Consider the following 21,119-nt stretch of genomic DNA (forward strand, 5'->3'; position numbering starts at 1 on the left):
AATTAAACTCTTTTTAAGTTTATTTATTTATTTTTGAGAGAGAGAAAGAGTGCACAAGCAGGGGAGGGGCAGAGAGAGAGAGAGAGAGAGAGAGAGAGAATCCCAAGCAGGCTTTGCACCCGATGCAGGGCCTGATCTCACAAACTGTTAGATCATGACCTGAGCTGAAGTCAAGAGTTGGTTAACCAACTGAACCACCAAGGCGTCCCTATGAAATTCTTGGTTATAAAAGTTATTGGCATCGTGCCTGGTACCGTGGTACTAATAAATATTAACTACTATTACCTTGAAGAAAAGAGGAATGTCTTACTCGAATTTGTACTTCTTGCCCAGACCTAGGACTGTACTTTGTGATAATTTGTGTTTTAGACAGGTGTCTTAAAGAAAATAAACACATTGGCTCGAAGTCACTCTTTCATAGGAGATTCATGGTTCAAGACTTTTTTTATTATTAATCAATGGACATAATAGTCCCTGCTCTGGAACTGATTTACTGATTCTTAGAGGGTGTAGGTCAGGTGGTTACAGAAGCAATCTTCTGGACAGAGGCCAGTAACCGTTAACAACTGCACAATAACACTTACGTTTTAAGCTCTGAAAACAAAGGCATCACTCAGGTATGATAAGGAATTTGGATCATGACTAATCTTTTCGCTGGCCTGGGTCTGTTGTTGACTTCCTCAGACTTACAGTAGCTCTTGGTGAAGCGCTGACCATAAGGCAGACACTGTGTTAGGCAAAGGACATGCTATTGAATCCTTAGGACAGCCCAGTGAGGAAAGTTCTATTATTATTTATTCCCATTTTACGGATGAGGAAATCGAGGTACAGAGAGGTTGAGCTCACACGGCTAGTGATTGGCAGAGCTGGGACCAAAACTCTGGGCTGCTTGGCTTAATGTCTGTGTTCTTGACATACTCTTACTGCTCAAAGGTAAGAATGATGTTGGATTTGAATATTCCCTTGAGAGCAACTGTTTAGTGGGGCGATAACCATGGGCAAGGTGGTGCCTGGGGCCCAGCGGAAAGGAGCCCGCTTTCAGTGTCCAGCTACACGTCTCCAGCATTGCTGTTGTTTGTTGTGGAGGAAAAGAGAGGGCTAGCCGAACTTTCTTTTGTGTGGCTTCTGGTCTGTTGATCTCTTCTGAGAGATTTATTCATTCGCTCGTCCGTTCTTACCACTCTGCCTGGACGCACTGTAAACTCATGACGACCAACGACAGGCAGGCCCAGCACGTGCACGACGGTTGTCCCGTCTGTCCGCTCTGCCATTCTCCTAGATGGCAAATACATTCCTCCACACCTTCTCCACTGGCCTCACCTCAGCCGATGACCTTGCTTCCTGGTTTCCCACCGAGAAAATGGAGACAATTGGAGGGAACTTCCATGGGCTCCCAGTGCCCCGCACCCCCATCCCCCTGCCCCAGCAGCACCTGTGCCCACACACATCACTCATCTAGTGCGACAGACAAGCTGGCTGCGGCCCAAGAAAGGGACTGTCCCTGATGCAGTGGACTCTACCCTCTTGCCTACTCAGGGATATCATTCTGGTGATTCCTCCTCACTTTCCTGCATTATACATCCCCATCAGAGTATAAATGTGCTATTATTTCTTCATCCTTAAAAACAATCTGAAATCCTTTCTTGACCCCTCTTCCCCCTCTAGTTACAGCCCTTTCCCTTTCTTCAAAACTCCTTGAAAACGTTTCCTCTACAGTGCCTACCCCCCTTCTGCAGGGGATACATCCCGACACGTCTAGTGGATGCCTGGAGTTGTGTGTCGTTCCAAACCCTATAGGTACTACTTTTTTTCCTATACACACATGCCCGTGATACGGTTTAATTTACAAATTAGACATAGTAACGGGTCAACCACAACAACTCACAATGAAATAGGACAGTTGTAACAACACGCTGGAATAAAAAGTCTGTGAAGGTGGTCGCTTTCTCTCACGGTATCTTATGTACTGCGCTCTCCCTTCTTCTGGCGATGGGGTGAGGTGATAACATGCCCGTGTGACGAGATGAAACAAAGGGAACGACGTAAGCGTTGTGAAATGGTGTTAGGTTGCTGTTGACCTGCTGCTGCTGGCTCAGAGGCTCATCTGCTTCCAGACTGCGGTGGAACACAGGTATTTGAAACTGCAGGTGGTGGGTGGGACGGCCGCATTCCTGAACACCAAATCCAGTCCCAGTCTCCCTTTGTGTCTTGAACGGACTCTGGGTTTCCGCCCCAGCACTGCTCCAAAGATGCTTTGTTAGGTAACCGTGACTCCCGTGTTGCTCAATCCAGTGGCCCAGTCTCAGTCGTTGTCCTACTTCTAGGGTTCAACGCAGTTGATCGTTCCCTCCTCCTTAAGTCATGTTCTCCTGGCTTCCCAGGCACCAAACTCTTCCCATTCCCTTTGCTGGCTCTCACACATCTTATTTCTACCCGTTGGAGGGCTCAGGGATTGGCCCTCAGACTCCTGTGTTTATTGTAGCATTATTTACAGTAGCCAATATATGGAAGCAACGTAAGTGCCCATTGACAGACCAATGGATAAAGACGATGTGGTACGTATGGATGTGTGTGTGTGTGTGTATTTATAAATCTGTATCTATGTATCTATATCAATATCTGTATCTATATCTATAATGGAATATTACTCAGCCACGAACCAGAATGAAATCTTGCCATTTGCCCTCGACCCAGAGGGTATCGTGCTAAGTGAATTAAGCCAGAGAAAGACCGATACCAAAAACAAAACAAATGAACAATAACGAAAAACAAAACAGACTCATAGATACAGAGAACAATGCAGTGGTTGCCAGAGCTCGGTGGAGGGTGAGGTGAGGGGGAGATGGGCAAAAAGAAGGGGAATAGAAGGTACAGACTTCCCGTTATAAAATACATACATAAGGTGTAGGGATACAATGTATAGGAATATAGTTAGTCATAAGTAACAACTTTGTATGGTGACAAATGATAGCTGCACTTACCATGGTGATCACTTTGTAACGTATATAAATGTGGAGTCACTGTGTTGTACACCAGAGTATGTCGACCACACTTTAGTAAAAAAAAAAAAATAAACAAATTGCTCGGTGGTAGAAATTTGCTGTTCCCCGGCATCTCACTGCGTAAAGGGGCAAGTGTGCTTGTTTAAGTACTCACGCACGTTGAATACGATTATTGACAAGCAATCTAAAGGTGAGATTGAGCCAGTTCATAAATATAATAATTGATCCAAGAGACTGTCTCACTGTCTCTCGATCGATGACAGCAAGAGTATAAGAGGAATTTACGTCTGCTTTCCGTGTGCATTTTCTTTGCTTCCACACCTCGGGCAGTTGCTGTTTATAGCCCTTCTTACAGATAGCCCTGCACAACCATCTTGTCTCCAATTCTGGGTCAATTTCAAGAGGAAATTAAGTATTCATGCAATTGTAGGAGTCCCTCTTATTCTTAACCTCAGTATTCTAGAAAAAGGTGCCTAATGGTAGCGGTAGGCCTACGCATTTTGTTTTGGTGAGAGCTTCGGTTTATTCACTTAATAAAAATTCACTGTGCATGTCTGTGGTCTGGATAGCCTGCTGTGTATGGAGGTTACAAAAATAAACAAAACACCGTCCCCGCCCTCAAGGAGCTCTTTGTGCGCTAGCCAAGGCCAACAGATACACATCTTGATGGGCTTTCATGTGCTAGTGATCATGATGACATTTAATGTGCCAGTGACTGCAGGGTTGTGCGAGGCCAGAGGACAGGACATCCAGGTACTAATGCAGTATCGGGTCATGGGCAGTGGTCAGCCCGAATGACCTTCACCTCATCTCCTCATCTCCTGACACGCGCTGATTACTGAGCACAGGAGACGTGAGGTGCTTCAGCTTGGTCCCTGTCTGGGCTGCAGAACCTGGCTCCGTGAGTGGAGAAATGGGATTCTCCTATTCTGGGCTATAGAGGCCGAGAACTATAGTTCTGGTAGACCTCTGCTTCCTAAATAAGAGTACCGCCAAGGCCTTCGAGAGGGAATCGTCGCAATATGCCGTCATTACGCGTGCTGAGCAGCTTGGAACAGCCTAGAGGCTGGCAAGGATTTATGGTGAATCGGGGTAATTGGGCAATCATAAATCTTCAACCCTGCTTGCCTTTATAACAACTGAATTAGCTCTAGCTAGCGCAAAGCGCCGTGGGGACTCAAAATAAATCATTTAGTCGGTCACTCCGCAGACAATTATGGAGTGCCCACTAGGTGTGAGGCATTCTACGTCCTCTCTCATTTATGTCCGTAGTTAACAGAGTAGCAGGGCATCAGATTCTTGAATCTAATTTCTGTTCCAAGGACTTATTTTGGTTTTTGTTTTTTTAACTTGCAAGGCTGTTTTGAGTAAGTCATCCTGGATCCAGATTATTCCCTGCCCAGAAGAAACTAAATAAAGATTTTGGGAAAGATTTGACCGTGCAGCACCTCTTTCCGGGAATAAAAAGACATCAGGGATTTGCACCCTTGTTATTTGTGACCATTTTTTTTTTTTTCCCTTTGAAAAATGTATCCGTAGTTCAATCCATTCGTTTGTGGAAATTACAGATGGGGCCTGGCATCCCTTTCTTTCTGTGCATCTGCCGTGACTCGTGATCTAAGACGGGTGTCGATTCCAGCAGCAAAAGGGACAGATGTAGGTGGGTCCTTGCTGTCTTCCTAGTTGAAGCGATTTTGTGACGGAGTCAGAATAACAGAACTGGAGTTTTCAGAATGTCTGGAATCGGACTGTGGGCTACTTGCCTGGAGTCGAAGGTGAAACTCTTCATGATGAGGGTCCACAGCATTCTGGAAGGTGAGAGTTTTCTCGGTTTGAGGAAGGTCTGGTTGCCGTCTCTTTCCCTCCCCACCCCCTTCCCCTAAACAGAACTGCCCACCCACCACGGGTGGAGGCCTGAGCTTCTGTGACTCGCTTTACCCTTTTACTTCCCAGACACATAAACTTAGCGGTAGGGGCGGGGGGCTCAAACCTCAGTCCAGGAAGGACCGTAGCCACGTTGGCAAGGATTACCTCCTGCACTTGCTTTCCCCGGGCCTCAGAGAGGTGGGGGATGGGGGAGCATGTTCTTGGGGAGGAAGAGGTCAGAAGAGCCCAGTGTAAGAGGCTCGGATGTGCCCTGTTGAGTTCAAGCAGGACCTGCCTCGGATCCAGTTCAAGTGAAGACTGACCTTCTGGTTCCTGGTGTTTGTCTAGGAAGTGATGCCGTGTGCCTCACTCCCAGAAGACATGCCCGCGGATCGGTGGCTCCAGAGGGCCTCTGGCTTGCGTGTGGAAGGCACTGCGTGTTTGAGTTGCATTGAATGTTTACTGCTTGCCTGGGTTCTGTGAGACTGGGGAGATGGTTGCGGGAAGCCCCAAAGTTCAAGGGTTGTTTTCTTGGTTGGCAGGCTGCCCACTGCCAGACTGTTAAGGGATATGTGGCCGTGGGTACCCAAGCGGCCAAAGCACAGCTCTCCGTCGTGGAGACAATCTGGTTATGACAACCGTCCCCTGTGCCGCTGTCTATGAGGAGGAGGACTGGCTTTAGGGTTCTGTGTGCCCTGCTCTGGCGACACCGTGGCAGAAGACCTCCCTCCGCAGGGAGAGAAGGGCTGCTCCTTGGTGAGAGGCGGTGAACGGCTCAGTTCCCCTGCCAGAACTTTGTATTTCCTCGGCATTCCCGCTGGTCTTGCCTCATCCTGGGTTTTAAGACCTGTACGATTACAAACGCCGTGGAAATTTTTGTTTTTTGTTCATTCGTCTTGAAAACGGAGGCCCCAGCAGGAGCTGAGGAACCCTCAGGTGAGCCCAGCAGTGCTGTCTGTTCACAGAGGGTCTAGGAGGAGCAGAGATGAGCAGGGGCCCAGCGACGATGGCCTTGGGCCGGGACTGGTCCCCGCGTGGCCCTCGATTGAGTCAGGATGGAGCAGCCAGCTCTCGCTCGTGTGGCTGAGCTCTGCTTCCACGGCGAGCAGTGTCCCACAGTGTTCCTTTGGGTGGCCACCATTTACCTTTGTCATGTTCCCCCACTGCGGGTGGGGGGTCTCGGGTCTGGTTGACGGTGGAGTCCTCAGCACCTAGCCCGTGACCGTAGAATGAAGGTTCTACGAGGGGTGTGGGAATCGGTGACCATGCGTGAGGAGTGGTTCTTCCTTTTTGCTGTCACCGTCTGTCATGGGAGGTCTCCCCTTTCTGCAAAGACATTCGACACGGGAGCCGTGGTTTGCAAACTCTAATTGGTTTGTGAATCCTCTGTGGCGCTGTTACCTATGGAGACTCTGAGCCCCTCCTCACGTGTCGGGGTACAATGGTTGGCGGGGGGGGGGGCAGTGCCCAGGGATCTGCACTTTCATAGGGGGCCGCTGGGCAGGCATTCTGTGAGTCACGACTTGAGAAACAGCACTTCCTGCTGCTAGCTGCGGAGAGCTCTGGAAACAGGCTCTCCAAGTGGGGAGTCAACAGTCAAAGAAGGAACTCTGGCTCATTCCTGCTGCTTTGATCACACACCCGGAATTTTCCACAGCTTTGATTTCTTTTGTACCTCCCCGTCGAGTCCCGTGGGCACACTTACCATTCTCCTTGAGTACACTCTAAATATTCAGTGGCATGGTTGAAACCGGTTGACATTTGAAAAATGCAGCACTTCCATAGGAGAACAGCAACCAAAAAATTACTAGACATACATTTAAAGATCAGTTAAGTCTCCAAGGTATCGGCTCTTAAGTAAACCGTGCTTGAGCCCCAGGAGGCTGGCACTGTATCACAGCCGCTTCTCAAGGCGTCAGGCTCCTGATTACCGGCTTCTGTGGAACAATTGGCCTTTTTTCCCTCCCCTGTAATTTTGAATCCTTCCCTATCCAAGACCCAGGTTTATCCTTGGCACCCGAGGGTAGATCTGCCCCATTCCTGCTCCCGGTCCGGGGAGCGCTCCCTTTCCCCTGCCGACTGGCAGGCAGTGGGTAGACGAGTACAGACACCGGTCCCCTGCCCAGACCCTGGCTGCCTGTCCCTTTGAATCACATCCTCAGGTGTGGATGGGGGCTCGTCTGTGAGACGCCCAGAGACGAGCGGTGTCTGAATCAGCCATCTCTGCAGCTCAGGCTTCCAGCTAGGGGTTTAGCACGTTCTCTGGAAACGGTTAGTCATTTCCCACACTTGCCCTAAAACCCTGAGTCCATTCATGTGTATTCCACAGAGGGTGTGTTCGATGGAAAGTTGGACTCACCTCCTGGGTTCGAGATTGGTGGGTGCCTTGGCTACTCTTTGATTTTCCGTTTCTTATTTGAGAGAGCGAGCGAGCGAGCAAGCTCATGCAAGTGGGGAGGGGGGGCTGAGGGCAAGTGAGAGAAGATCTTAAATCATGACGTGCGCCGAAACCAAGAGGCCGACGCTCAACCGACTGAGCCACCCGGGCGCCCCTTGGCCACTTCTGATACGTTGTGGTGCCTGAACCACGGCCGTGGAGCCGTGGCGGAAGGCTCTCTGGCTGAGGTCCAGCACCACTCAAAGGGTCCGAGTCCTCTGGCTGCTCCCAAAGTCACTGCAATCAGCAGGGACAGACGTCTCGCTCAGCACCGCTGCATCCTGGAAGGAAGGCATGGAACGCACGTTGGCATAAAGCCGTATGTATTGGGGTCAGGTGGTCTGAGTTCGAAACTAAGCCCTCAGCCCCCCAGTCAGGGTGCTCACTCAAACACTTCTGTGAAGTGGCGGTGATGGTAATACCTACCTCTGTGAATTGCTCCTTTTTTAATTCCAAAAAACGATGAGTAAGGGCTTACTGTGTGCTGGGCACTGTGAAAGGCACGACGCAACGGACTTCCGGTTTAGGGAGGGAGACCGACAAATGTAAGGTGGTGCCCGTGTGACACACGCACCCAAGAAGTGCATGGTATTAGGAGTGCAGTTTCAGGGGTTGGGAGGTTGACCTTGGCACGGGTGGGAGCACGAAGTTTTCCCTCAGGAAGTGATTGCTGACTTCAGATCGTGGGAAGACCACCCTGCGTACGTGCACGTGCAAAGGCCCCGTGGAGGCCTAAGTGGGGAGCATGTTGATGGATCGGGGCCGGGGGTGGTCAGGGAACGTTGGTTTTGAGAGGGATGCGAAGCCACGGAAAGGTCCTCAGCAGGGCAGTGACACATTTGTGTTCTTAAAGCTGCTACAGAGACTGGACTGAGGGATGAAGACTTGGTGATGGATTGGATGAGGGGGGGCAGAGGGAGAAGAAGGGTCCGGGGCCAGGCGTTCTAGAATGGTCACACCACCTATGCAGAGCAGCACCCCTTACACGTAAATGCTTATGGCAGCTGTTGTTAACTAAGACTGGAATCTGACCCAAGTCACTTGGGCCCATGTGCCCTGGGCCCTGCCCTCTGACCCCAGCGTGGCCCTTGGACCAAGAGTTCCCCTCTCCCATCCCCTCCCTACGGTGTGAGGGAAGTAATGAAAGGAACTTCTGGCACCTTCTCCTCCTCAGGCGGAATGTCTCGGTGGGTGGCCCTGAGCTCCCACCTTGTTCCCCAGAAGGTACCTGAATGGCAAGTACCCCCATACACCCCCTCGGCTTCCCCTACCCCCCCCCCCCCCCGCCTCCCCTGTTGTTAAATCTAGTATTAGTCCGGTGTGTTTATTATGACTGATGAGCCAGCACTGACACGTTTTTGATAGGTGAGCTCCATAGTTTCACGGTTTCACGGCCCATAGATGCCCTGAGCTCCGCCTTTTCATCCCTCCCCTCCCCCAGCCCCTGGAAACCACTGATCTTTCCACTGACTCCATAGTTTTGCCTTTTCCAAAATGTCCTGTGGTTGGAACCATGCCGTATATAGGCCTTTTCAGATTGGGATTCTTTCACTTAGCAAAATGTGTACAAGGTTCCCCCATGGCTTTTTGAGTCTTGAAAGCTCATTTCAACAACAGTCTCGGTCTGTCTGCACCTGGAGGCCTCCGTATGGCCATTCCAACGTCTTTCCGGTGCCTGGCATCTCTTCCAAACGGCCGCTCCTCGTCTTCTCAGTCTCACTCTTTGGTGCACCTGTCGGCCCCGACCACATGTGGCCATAGCACATTTAGGAGCCTGCCCAAGATAGGAGATGGGAACACGTCCAGATGCGGTATTCTGCGTTCTGGAAACCCTACACCATGGTCACCCAGATTCCCATTGGCACGATTCGGTCAAGAGTCGTGTGGTATGAGAGAGCTGCCTTGTGAGAGCTGAGCTGTCATAGGCACTTGCCTTTGTGGCACCCCGGGTCTGAGTGTTTCCAGCCTAAAGAGTTCTGCTTGGCCCCTGAGCAGTTTTCCTAAAAAGGTGGCTGTGGATCATCTTCTATCAAAGACAGTCTACGCCGTATTACTAAATAGATGGGAAGCAGGAGATAGCCGAGGGTGACCTTGTAGAGAGAGGCTGCACGGCCATTGCCTCTTATTCTCTTTGTGGGACACCAGCCCTCTCTTGGAACACCCTTTTATTCTCTCTCACTGTCCTTATTGGCTGCCTGCAGCCCAGTAGCAATTTGAGCTCATTGCTGGGCCACCTCGTGCACGTCCTTGACCTGCCTGATCCCTCCTACCTTTTGTTTTAATGTACCTGTGAACGTGTGTGTCCACCAGCTCCCCCAGTACTGCCTGGGGAGCTTACAAGTGGCGTTCCCTGTGATGTGGGTGCTGCTGTGGGGGAGCGGGAGGTCTAGAGGGATCACACTGCTGTGAGTCAGCACAGGGAGCAGGAGGACGGTGGCCGTCTGTCCACTGAAGCCAGAACCTTTAAGGCATCAGTTATGACGAAGCCGAGAAGCTGGTCCTTGCCATCTTACGATCTGCCCCAGCTCTCACTTATTTTCAAATACCTTGTTAGGATAACAACTTCTGATTTTCTTGTCACTTTGGCATTGTTCATGACCAGCTGTGCACGTTTAGTGTTCATACGCAGAAATGCAGAGCAAAGTGTTATTGTTTCCAGAAAGCTCTGCCTCTGGAGATTTTTGCTTACGTTTCTTTTATTTTTTTTCTCTCCCCCTTTAATCCTTGTGGTTTTGAACCAGCTGGTGATGCGTTAGGTCTTCGCATGCAATTTTTAGGCATAAGGAGTGAACGATTCCCTGGAAGAGACATTTACATTCGATTTTTTTAAAGAGGGATCACCTGATCAACCGTGCTCAAAAGCCTTAGCCATGTCCGAGGTCATGTTACTGATCCCTGAGTTTTGTGTGACATGCCCAGCCCAGGCACCAGCGTGCTGGCTTTTTCTATTTGGACCCATTTTACAGGCATAGGAAATAAGGGTTCGGAGGGTGACAGCTCACAGAGGTTTTAAGTGGAAGGAATTCTACCGAACCGGAGTCTGTCTCTTGCCAACCTCCGTGCACCAACGGGTCTCATTTGGGCTGAGAAGCAGGGAAGATGGAGGTTTGCGTCACTGGATTCCCATTCTCTGCTCTGTTCACCTAAACTCCCCGGGGTCCTTTCATCACAGAAAGACGTGGCTTCATGAGCCATTGAGACCAAGGGTGGGATATGTAACATTTTTCTTCCCTGACGTTGAGCCCCCCCCCCTTTTTTTTTAATAAATAAATAAACATGTCTGGAGACCTATGACTGTCTCTCCAGAGATGTTCATTTGAAAACGAATTGCCACATGTCAGGTTTTAGGAAGGGCAGAGATTTGGGGGTGGCGGACGAGGAACAATTTACATGGCGGGGGTGGGCTGGGAGGCGGGGTTCAGATTTGGGACAGCACCTCCCTGGCTTGGCTCTGTGCTGTCCTGATGCTTTCCCACACAGCTCCTGCCCCTAGCATCTCAGTGGCCTCCCCCGACTTCTCAGCCCAGGCAGCCCCTCACCCGGATGCTGGTCCTTAGCAGCCGAGTCTGCTCCCCAGCTGCCCCCGCCCAACACCCTACCCACCTGCTCTTCCTGTATAATAGGTGTCGCACTGGACGCCTGCACCTTGTGGGAGGCGCCAGCTCAGCCAGCCTCAGCAGCCGCTGTAGCTGCATGAATGTGTCCGTTTGCTCTTTGAGATCTAGATTTGCGGTGACCCAAATAAGAAGAGAATGTCTATGGTGCTACAGCTGCCTGGTCTAAGGCAGCGTTGTCTCGGACCAGGTGATCTCTGTCGCCGCCTACGTGGACTCTTCACGCCCTCACCTCCCACAGCCCAGGGTGATCCTTTTTTTTTTTTTTTTTTTTTTTAATTTTTTTGATGTTTATTTTTGAGAGAGAGAGAGAGAGAGAGAAAGAGAGCATGAGTAGGGGAGGGGCAGAGAGAGAGGGAGACGCAGAATCCGAAGCAGGCTCCAGGCTCCGAGCCTTCAGCACAGAGCCCGATGCGGGGCTCGAACCAACTGACCACAAGATCATGACCTGAGCCGAAGTCGGATGCTCAACCGACTGAGCCACCCAGGTGCCCCTGGTCCTTTTTAAAAGGTAGATCAGATCACGCCATCACTCGGCTCAAACTCTCTGTGGCTCTTCTCTCGCTCAGGGGACAAGTCGGAGTCTTGACAGGGGCCCCTTACAGGAGTCCAGGCTCCTAGCATGTTCTCAGATGTGCCTGGGCCCTTGCTTCTTCCCCTGATGACTTCCTCCAGACATCGACATGGCTCTCCTCACTTTCTTTCAAGTCTTTATTCGGGTTTTTCTCTCACCCCACATAACATGCTAGCCTTCCTATTCCCTGTCCCTCCCCTCTGCTTATTTTCTTTTTGCCTCCTAAGTATTTATCACCGTTTACTATGCTGTATATTGTACATCTGTGTTTATGGTCTGTCTTCCAAAATCAGGGTTTGATGTCCACAAGAACAGGTATTTTTGTCAGTTCTTTCTCTCTGACATCCAGAAAGTGCTTGGCAGGTAGTAGGTATTCGGCGAATAGATGCTGCACGGAGTTCTAGAATAATCTCACGAGACCAGTAAAGTCACTCTTTCTCTCTATGCGTTGGTATTCAATGTAGTATATCGTTGATTGCTAGGGCAGTAGCTCTCCCCTGGGCTGCTATGACATGAGGCTGTGTCACAAGAAATTTGCTCAATGACGATAGTCAAAAGTACCAAATAAAGCAAGGGAACTATCAAAAACCCGAAACATATTTCGTGGTGTGTGTTAAATCATGTCCTTACTGCTCACTCATATTACATCGTGTTTTCTTGACCCAGAGGAAAGGGGTGGTGCTCTGGGTGGGGTGCTAGGTGGATGTGGGTGGTAACAGTGGATGTCCTATGGTTTCCCCCCTTCTCTCCCACAGCTGGTGTCTGTGCTCTGAGCGCTTCAGAAATGAACTTTAGCTGTGAGATGTGTGGGATAAAGGGAGGTACGGACTTGCTCTTCTGGGTGGCCAAAAATAGCATCCTCTGTGGGTATTATCTAAAATATCCCTTCCCTTAGCTACAGGACAAAGTTTGGTTTAGGCTATTGCATTTTTTTTAAAGGAAGATTTTGGGGAGATAGTGCCATTTGGCTCTGAGCAAGCTTCTACCATTGAAGCTTATTTAAATTTCAAAATAAGTGGGTATTAGGGAAATACTAGTGATATGGGATCATACCCTTCACCAAGGGTGTTGGAGCCGGGTTGACCTACACTTACTTCTGCCATTTTGGTTCCATACTATTCCAGCCCCTCTGGATGTCCAGCCAGCCGCCAAGGCAGGTGTATGCCGGACCCCATGCTTGTTTTAAACATTAGGCCCTTCTCCGTTCCTTCTGCTCAGCTTCCCAGCCTTTGAGTCTCCATTTGCTTTGTTCTTCACCTCTTGGCCTCCCGGGTACCCTCCTCCGTCTTGATTCTCGTGTGTGCCCTCTGGTCTTCACAATCGACAACTGCCGATGACTTTCCTAGTTTCTTTGTTTTGCTGGAGCACTTCTTCCCCAAATGGGAGGCAAATCATGAAGACATAAGACCTGATGAGTCTTGAAATGTCCGTGGTGTTTCTCTGACTCTTAGTTGGCAGGTTGTTTTTTTCCCCCATTTAAAAAAAAATTTTTTTTTTAACGTTTATTTATTTTTGAGACAGAGAGAGACAGAGCATGAACAGGGGAGGGGCAGAGAGAGAGGGAGACACAGAATCGGAAGCAGGCTCCAGGCTCTGAGCCGGCAGCCCAGAGCCCGACGCGGGGCTCGAACCCACGGACCGCGAGATCGTGACCTGAGCTGAAGTCGGACGCTTAACCGACTGAGCCACCCAGGCGCCCCTCCCCCGTTTTTTTAAAGAACGCTCTGAGCCCAGTACAGAGCCCAATGTGGGGCTTGAACTCACGACCCTGAGAGCAACACCTGAGCTGAGATCAAGAGTCAGACGCTTAACGGACTGAGCCACCAGGTGCCCCCTTAGCTGGCATCCAGTTTGGAAATTGTTTCCCCTGAGGATTTTAAAGTTACTGCCCCCTTGCCTGATGATGCTGACCCTCTGACTGCCTGTGTGTGACCTGTGTCTCCTTCTGAAAGCTTCCAGGATCTCCTCTCCATCCCGATGTCTTGAAATTCCACAATGATGCGCTGTAGGGTAGGCTAGGCTTCTTTTTAAGTAGAAAAAAACTTCTTGCATTTTCCAGGGCCGATTCAAACATTTTAATATTATAATATTTAAAAATGTACGACTTAAAACCGAGTATAACTCTTTATACTTATGGTTCTTCCAATTATATCAAATCAAAATTGCAAATTATCCATAAGGCATAGAACGTGAATTTAGCGTGAAAGCTAATGTCATTCCTTTTGCTGTTGGGAAGGAGGCACAGCCCTGCCCCTCAGTGTCCTGTGGCAGATGTCTTCTGGCTTCACCTGGCGTTCATAAGTCACTGAGGTATAAATCGAACAGTTATTAAATCTTTGGCCTTTTTCTCACTAGCCCACGACAATGAACGTAATTCTGCTCGATGCCAGTGTGTAAACACAGAGTTGGGTTGGTTAAAGCATGGTCATCCGGACAATTCTTAGAAGAAATACGCTTGCTTTTACAGAAGTTTTGGGGACTGTCATTAAAATGACAACATGAAATGTAACTATCTTCATGGGAAACTCACAGAATCCCTCAGATTCAGCGGGCCTCTGTTCTTTTCAGCTTTTTCCCAAGCCAGGTTCCCTGTGTGCTTGCAGCAGGGGTGTGTGCTCAGAAGTGCCGGCCATTCCCAGCCTCACCCCTGCCGCCCTGCGTGTCCCAGGCTCTAATCCCATGGGACTGCACATCCCTACTGGAGGTGGAGACCGCTGAGGACCGTGAGCCTCTGGCACTCTCAGGGAGCCGTCTGGCCGTGTGTCACAGAGCTTGACAACCAGAATCCTTGTTCAAGCTGTTTTAGCCTGAGCTTCCCCGCCCCCTTCACTGCTGTGGAGGGAAGTGAGCATTTGTATTTTTTAAGAATACAAATGTTCATGACACGGCTCTTGACAGGGTTCGGGGTGTCAATTTCCTGGCCTGTTAGAAGTGTGTGCATGTGGTATGTGAGTGTGTGTGTGCACACACACAAGAGTGTGTGAGTGTGTGTGTGCACACACACAAGAGTGTGTGTGTGTGTGTGCATACCAGAGTGTGTGTGTGCACATGGGAGAGTGTGTGCGTGAGTGTGTGTGCACGTGAGAGTGTGTGCCTGTGACAGTGTATGCATGTGAGTGTGTGAGTGCCTGTGACTGTGTGTGCATGTCAGTGTGTATGCACCTGTGACTGTGCACATGTGAGAGTCTGTATGCATGTATGAGTGTGTACATGCACATGTGAGAGTGTGCTAGTGTCTGCACGTGAAAGTGTATGTGCATGCGTGTGTATACATGTGGGAATGTGTGCATGTGAGAGTTGTGCATAAATGTGTGTGAGCGTATATGTGTGACTGTATGCATGTGACAACGTATGCACATGTGAGAGTGTGCAAGTGTGCATTTGACAGTGCATATGTGTGTGCATATGCATATGTAAGAGTGAGTGCATAAGTGTATGTGCGTGGGTGTGCGTGTGTGCATATGGGTGTGTGTGTGAGAGCATGTGAGCATGTGAGTGTGTGCATATGTGAGTGTGTGTGTGTGCATGAGTGTATGTGTGAGTGTGCATGTGCACATGAGTGCATATATAGGTGTGTGTGTGTGTGAGTGTGCACGTGGGTGTGCACACGAAAGTGTGTGTGCATGTGTGTGTATGCATGTGGGAATGTGTGCAGGTGAGAGTTGTGCATAAGTGTGTGTGAGTGTATATGTGTGGGAAGGTATGCATGTGAGAATGCACATGTGAGAGCGTGTGCAAGTGTGTGCATGTGTGCATATGACAGTGTATGCATATGTAAGAGTGAGTGCATGAGTGTATGTGCGTGGGTGTGTGTGAGAGAGCCTGTGAGCATGTGAGAGTGTGTGTGTGCGTGAGAATGTGTGCACATGTGAAGGAGTGAGCATACCTGAGTGTGTGCGCACATGAGAGGTGTGTGCATGAGAGTGTGCGCACATGTAGGAGTGTGTGCGCGTATGCAGGAGAGCGTGTGTGTTCACCTCAGGCCGGCGGCGCGTCGGGAACCTGCGTGGGTTGCATGAGCGCGTCCTCGTGCCTGGGCCCGTCGGGAGCGCGCGGCCACTGCTGCTGCCACCCGCTGCAGATTCTGCCCGCACCGGGCTGTGCCTCCTCCGCTCAGCACAGCAGTGCGTCCCTTTGTGGTGGCGGCGTGGGGGTCCCGCATCTGCTCACAAGCTGGCGGGGGACAGGGTCCTGGGGACGGCTTACCTCCGAGCTGCTTGTTGGCGCAATGCGTTCGAGGCCCCGGATGTGCTCCTTCCGATTGCATCTTTCTCCAGAACCTGGCTGGCTCAAAACCTGGATGGTCTCTTACCTTTTCCTTCTCCCTCATCCACCCAGTTCATTTCCAAATTCCATCTGTTTTCCCTCCCTGTTAGTCACGGTTTATGATCTTTCCATTCTCGCCACACTGGCACTCAAGCCCTGTTACTCACACTGGGATGAGCTCGTGCTTCTCACCGGCCTCCTCATCTCCTCCCTTCCACCCTCCCCAGGGCCCTACAGCCCGGGCTGGCTCCCCTTCTGGCATTTCCCGCCCTTGCCCGGGAGCCCTCCGGGGCTCGTCTCCGCAGGCTGAGGAAAAACTGCAGCCTGCAGGGTGAGGGGTTTTGTTTGTCCGTTACAGTGTTTTAAGGAATTGTTAACCCACCTTGAAAACACCGTGATATCTTTATATTAAAAATCTGGATTTTCAGCTTTTCCTGAAAAGTTAGAAAATGTGGCAGCACTAGGCACGTGTTCCTAAAAGGAAGGTCACGCTGGGCGGGAATGGAATGTTCTTTGCATGTTTTCTCCAGTTGTGGCTGTTGTTCGTCCCCCTCCAAACCTGTCCAAATCCTGCTATTTGGCGAAACCCTCCCAGGCAGCCCAGGGTGGGAATGTTCTCTCCCCTTAATTACTGAAGCACACGGGGTTTGCCTTTCTCTTTTGGTGCCATTGCCTGTTGTTTTGCTTTGAGCTTAGGCGGACAGTCCCTCCTGGGTGCGTGTGACAGCGCCCGAGGCGCGATGCCTCACATGTCGTGGTTTCTCAGCAGACGTTGTGACCAGAAAGATGCACAGAAGTGATCCAGGGGCGTGGTCTGTGGGTAACAGGAAGGCCTCTGACTAAATGAAGGATATGTTAGCTGATGACTTAGCCCAGGGACCTTGAAGAGATTGGTTCACTCTTTGTCACCATAACCACTGTTTGGGGACTGATTTTTAATGCGGGGAGATCCGCAAACACAACTCAACTCTGGTAGGAGAGTCAGCTGCGGCTGTGGTTACTTCCTTGTGAGTGAGGTAATCTGTCACTAAAGTTATCTATTCCGTGATGCTGCTCAATACATCAAATAGAGCTAAAGAGAACTTCAATCAGTATTCAAGAATACTCCTGCACTCCTCATTGAAAATTTGAAATACCGCATATACACAGAATTCTATCCTTGAGGGCGTTTTCTTTACTCCTGTCAAGTTCCTTTGAGAGGGAAGGAGGCTTTGCTTCCGGATGTCTGGGCCGGGGGCAGGTGGGGGGTAAGTGGTTCTAGGACAGTCCTGTCCAATGGACCGCAAAGTTCTGCATCTCGGGAGCCACTCACCGCTTGCCGCATGCGGCCGTCGGGCACTGGATTGTGGCTAATGCGACCGAGGAACTGAAGTTTTAACTGTATTTCATTTTAGTGAATTTAAATTAAAATAACCACATGCGGCCACCATACTGGACAGGCCGGATCTCCAGGGTTGGAGAAAATGGGTCAAATGCAGTGCCTGGGGGAGAGCGGTGTGCAGTCCTAATGAGAGGATGCCTTATTGCGGATGCGTCCCGTAGGGGCGGGACTCTGTGTTTCTGCACAAGTAAAAGCCCATTCGACCAAACCCAGCAAGGCATCAGAGCTGAATAATGTTTGCAGGGAAACCCACTGCTGTACTCTTCTCAGGACAGCATTATTTCCACTAAGAACAGCAGACGCTGAGGGGCACCCTGGCGGCTCAGTCGGTGAAGTGGCTGACTTTGGCTCAGGTCATGATCACGTGGCTAGTGAGTTCGAGCCCCGCGTCAGGCTCCGTCTGATAGCTCAGAGCCTGCTTAGAATTCAGTGTCTCCCCCTCTCTCTGCCCTCCTCCATTCGCTCTCTGTCTCTCTCTCTCTCTCAAAAATAAATAAACGTTAAAAAAAAAACTTACAAAAAATAGCATAGCAGACGCTGGGTTTCCCTTGGCTGTGACTCCTTGAGCAGGTTCTATATCTGTTTCCTGTGCTTGACTACATCGAACCATGACTTAAAATACATACTCTGTGTCCACACCAGATACATGCTGTGTGTCCACACCAAATATAAATGCCAAACCCAAAGGACCGTTTTGGGGGAGGAGTGGAGAAACTTAGGGCAATTCGGTGTAGATCGTTAGATAGAAACTTGTGGGTTTATCTTTTTTTTGCTTGGCTTTTCTTGAGGGGAGTCAGCCGAAGCTGGCTGTGGGTACTTTGCCCTTATATGGTGGTGTTGAAAGCCACCCAGTGCTGAGGATGTAATTGAATTAATCTTTAGCCACATTTTCCGGAACACAACCCAGTGTGTGCTGAGATCTTCTCCAGGGGACCATGGCCATCACTTTGGTGTTCATTGGCCGGGGCGGGGGGGGGGAGCCCCACGGGCTCTGACCACACTGTGGCTCCCCAGCTGTGGTCTGTGTTTGTGGGCTGCTGACTGTTTTATAATGTAGTGAGTTCCGTTGTTGGTGTTTCAGTCCCCATCCGTCCTTTCACTGTGGAAAGTCTGGTAGACCCTTGAGATCTGTTCCATCATCTATTTGTGGCCTCCTAAATGACTCCTTTCAGCCTGGATTTCACATATATGCAAAAATAGGAAGTGGGGCACAGGCAGCATAGAGTGACAGAGTGCCAGCATGGTGGAGGGGAAGTGGTGGTGGCCAGGGAGGCTGGTACTCGCGGAGGGAGGGAGGGGGCATGCACATCCAGTGTGGTCTTTCCCAGAGTCCTGACTACAAGTACAGCTTCGGGATCCTCCCGGCATCCTCAGCCTGGATGGAGGCCACATCCGTACCCACATCCATTTCCAGCTCCTCTCCCCTTCCAGAAGGACGGGTAACGGGAATGGTGGAAAGTTCCAATCTTCTGCTCATGGTTTGGTCTTCCTTGTGACCAGCCTCCATCCAAGAGCCCACCAAGAGATAGCTCATTAGAACTAAAGATGAACCTACCAGCCAGAAAATTCTGTGTCAGGAATGGGGGGTCAAAGCCTAGCTGTTGGAACAAAAGATTCTCCTGGCACCCCCATTCACACGTGCTTTAGGAGCTCTGGGCCAGGAGCCAGGGGTAGAGACCAATATATACATTTCTTATTATTTCACAGCACTATATAATATTCCTCAGTTTCCTCCAAAAGCTTGGATCCTCTTTTGTGTTGGAATAGAAAGAAAAAAAAAAGGATTCTTTTTGAAAGCACTATTAGTAAATGCGTTTTACTAGAGAGGAAATAGGAAGTCAGCCTTGCCCCTGAAGACCAGGTGATGCAACCCACAGAGTGGCTAAGCCCAGGCGTCGCCCACACAGCTCTGCTTCTCGCTTCTGCAGACCCTCCTTGGCCATCACTATGGCAGAGAGGCACCGGAAAGGAGGTGACTCATAATGGGAAGGTGAAATACAAAATCGCAGCACTTTCCTAAATACAATTTTATGTCAATGTTCTCAGAATGGGGAAGGTGAGATAACAGAAGGGCGAGGTAGCAAAGATCTACTTTGCTGTAGAAGTATGGAATCCAAATTGGTGACATCTTTCACCACATTCTAGCTGGACTTTCTGCCCTCTCTTCTGGATTGGATGTCTTTGGTTGCAGGGATATTGAACTTGACTCACATTGGCCGAAACAGGAATAGGCATTTACTCAAAGGTGGGGGGGGGGGGTGGGCTTCAGAGGTGGTTTGACTCAGTGACTCAGTGACTTGTCCAGAACCTGGTTTTTCTTATTGCCCCTTACTCTGCCCACCGTGAGTCAGGCTCACTCCCTTCTTGGTTCAGTGATGGCTGCCAATAATTTCTGGCTAAGTTTCCTCTTTCCACTCGCAGTTTAGAAGGAGTGAACAGGGATGCTTCTTGTGGAAAGAGGATCTTTTCCCAGTGCCCCCATCAGTCTCAGTTGGATCTCCCATCCCCTCCTGAGCCGATAATTGGAGCTGGGGTGGTCCTGACCCAAGTACCATGTGTCAGAAATCTTCAGAATCAGATTCCCCAGACCCAGAGCTGTGAGGGGAGATGTGGACCCTGAATAAAGATCAGGCAGGGACACCTGGGTGGCTCAGTCGGTTAAGCGTCAGACTTCAGCTCAGGTCATGATCTCGCGGCTCATGAGTTCGAGCCCTGCATCTGGCTCCATACTGATGGCTCAGAGCCTGGAGTCTGCTTCGGATTCTGTGTCTCCCTCTCTCTCTGCCCCTCCCCCACTTGTGCTCTGTCTCTGTCTCTCAAAAATAAATAAGCATTAAAAAAAAAAGACCCGGTAGCCACCAAGCAAAGAGTAGATGTTGGATAGGAAACTGCAACTCTCACTGCTCTGTCATCTGCTGAGCCCCAATGATTGTCACAATCGCAGTTTTCTGCCAGAAAGTAGGAAATTGTTATCTTTGAAATGTTGCATTTGACTGCTTTGGAACTCTTAAATCGTCTTTGCTCCCTCTCCCCCCTCCCTTCCTTTTCCCCTCCTTCTTTTGTCTTACCTCTTCCCTTTTCTTCTTCCTTTTTCTTCTGGTTTCCCGTTTCTCCCTTCTTTCTCTTCCTCCTACTCTACCTCTTCTCCTTTCCCTCCTCTTCCAGTCTCTCTTTCCCCCCAAATGTTGATTCCCCCTCCCTTAATTGATGATCTGCTCATTTATTTAAGTTAACTAAATTGGTTTGGTACAATGTAATTTCTCACTAAATAGAATGCCTTCCCATTTGTCCCCCCCCCCCCCCCCAGGAAGAAGAAATGCCAGAAGTAGAAATTGACATTGACGACCTTCTTGATGCAGACAGTGAAGAAGAGAGAGCTTTAAAGTTACGGGTAAGCAGCTTTCAAAATCTAGAACTTGCCGGTCATGGATGCTTGAATGCACTCGGATCTCCAGGGCATGTGCTGATCCCACCCTACGGCAGGGCTGGCACCAGGACTTGAGCACTGACAGTTTGCAGAGAGGAAAGCGATGGAGTGCTAGGTGTTCACTATCACGAACTGCATCTCTGATGGTAAAGCAGCTCTTGACTACAGTCAGTTCTCAAACCACCTAATGGGTGTGAGCTTCCGTAGCCAACATCTTCTTGGAACAAAAGCTGGTTCTATCTCCAGAGGTCCATTTGCCGGGGAAGGGGCCGACGCCCCACAATTGTATGAGAAGGGGGAGGTGCTGAGCCAGACCTGGAGTATCCAAGCCCAGGACTCTGGTCTCACGGTTATGGATTATATCACCCATGAAATGAGAGTTCTAGAAAAGATCGTTTACAACATAATTCTCTTTAATAACAGGTCTTTTATTAGAGGATATTCACCTGTTAGCATTCTAGTACAACAACGGATACTGAGATGTCCCATGTTTCCTTAGTCCAGAGCAATACAACATTATTTCCCTTCCCCAGGAGGTCAAATCTATCATTT

The 21,119-nt window shown here is 49.8% G+C and overlaps 1 protein-coding gene and 1 long non-coding RNA gene across 2 annotated transcripts in view; both read left to right on the top strand.

Moving 5' to 3' along the window:
- LOC145715509 (uncharacterized) overlaps positions 1 to 21,119 on the top strand; it is a 464,377-nt gene that overhangs the window by 301,625 nt on the left and 141,633 nt on the right. The gene's annotated exons all lie outside the window — the stretch shown is intronic.
- The window catches only part of PPP1R14C (protein phosphatase 1 regulatory inhibitor subunit 14C), an 89,477-nt gene that overhangs the window by 38,854 nt on the left and 29,504 nt on the right, over positions 1 to 21,119 (top strand). The window contains exon 2 of the mRNA XM_078447457.2: positions 20,448 to 20,531. Coding sequence (XP_078303583.2) covers positions 20,448 to 20,531 — 84 coding nt within the window. The remainder of the gene's footprint in view (positions 1 to 20,447; positions 20,532 to 21,119) is intronic.

This window comes from Panthera onca, chromosome B2 (assembly GCF_046562875.1).
Source record: "Panthera onca isolate mPanOnc1 chromosome B2, mPanOnc1 haplotype 2, whole genome shotgun sequence".
In the NCBI taxonomy this organism is placed as follows: domain Eukaryota; kingdom Metazoa; phylum Chordata; class Mammalia; order Carnivora; family Felidae; genus Panthera; species Panthera onca.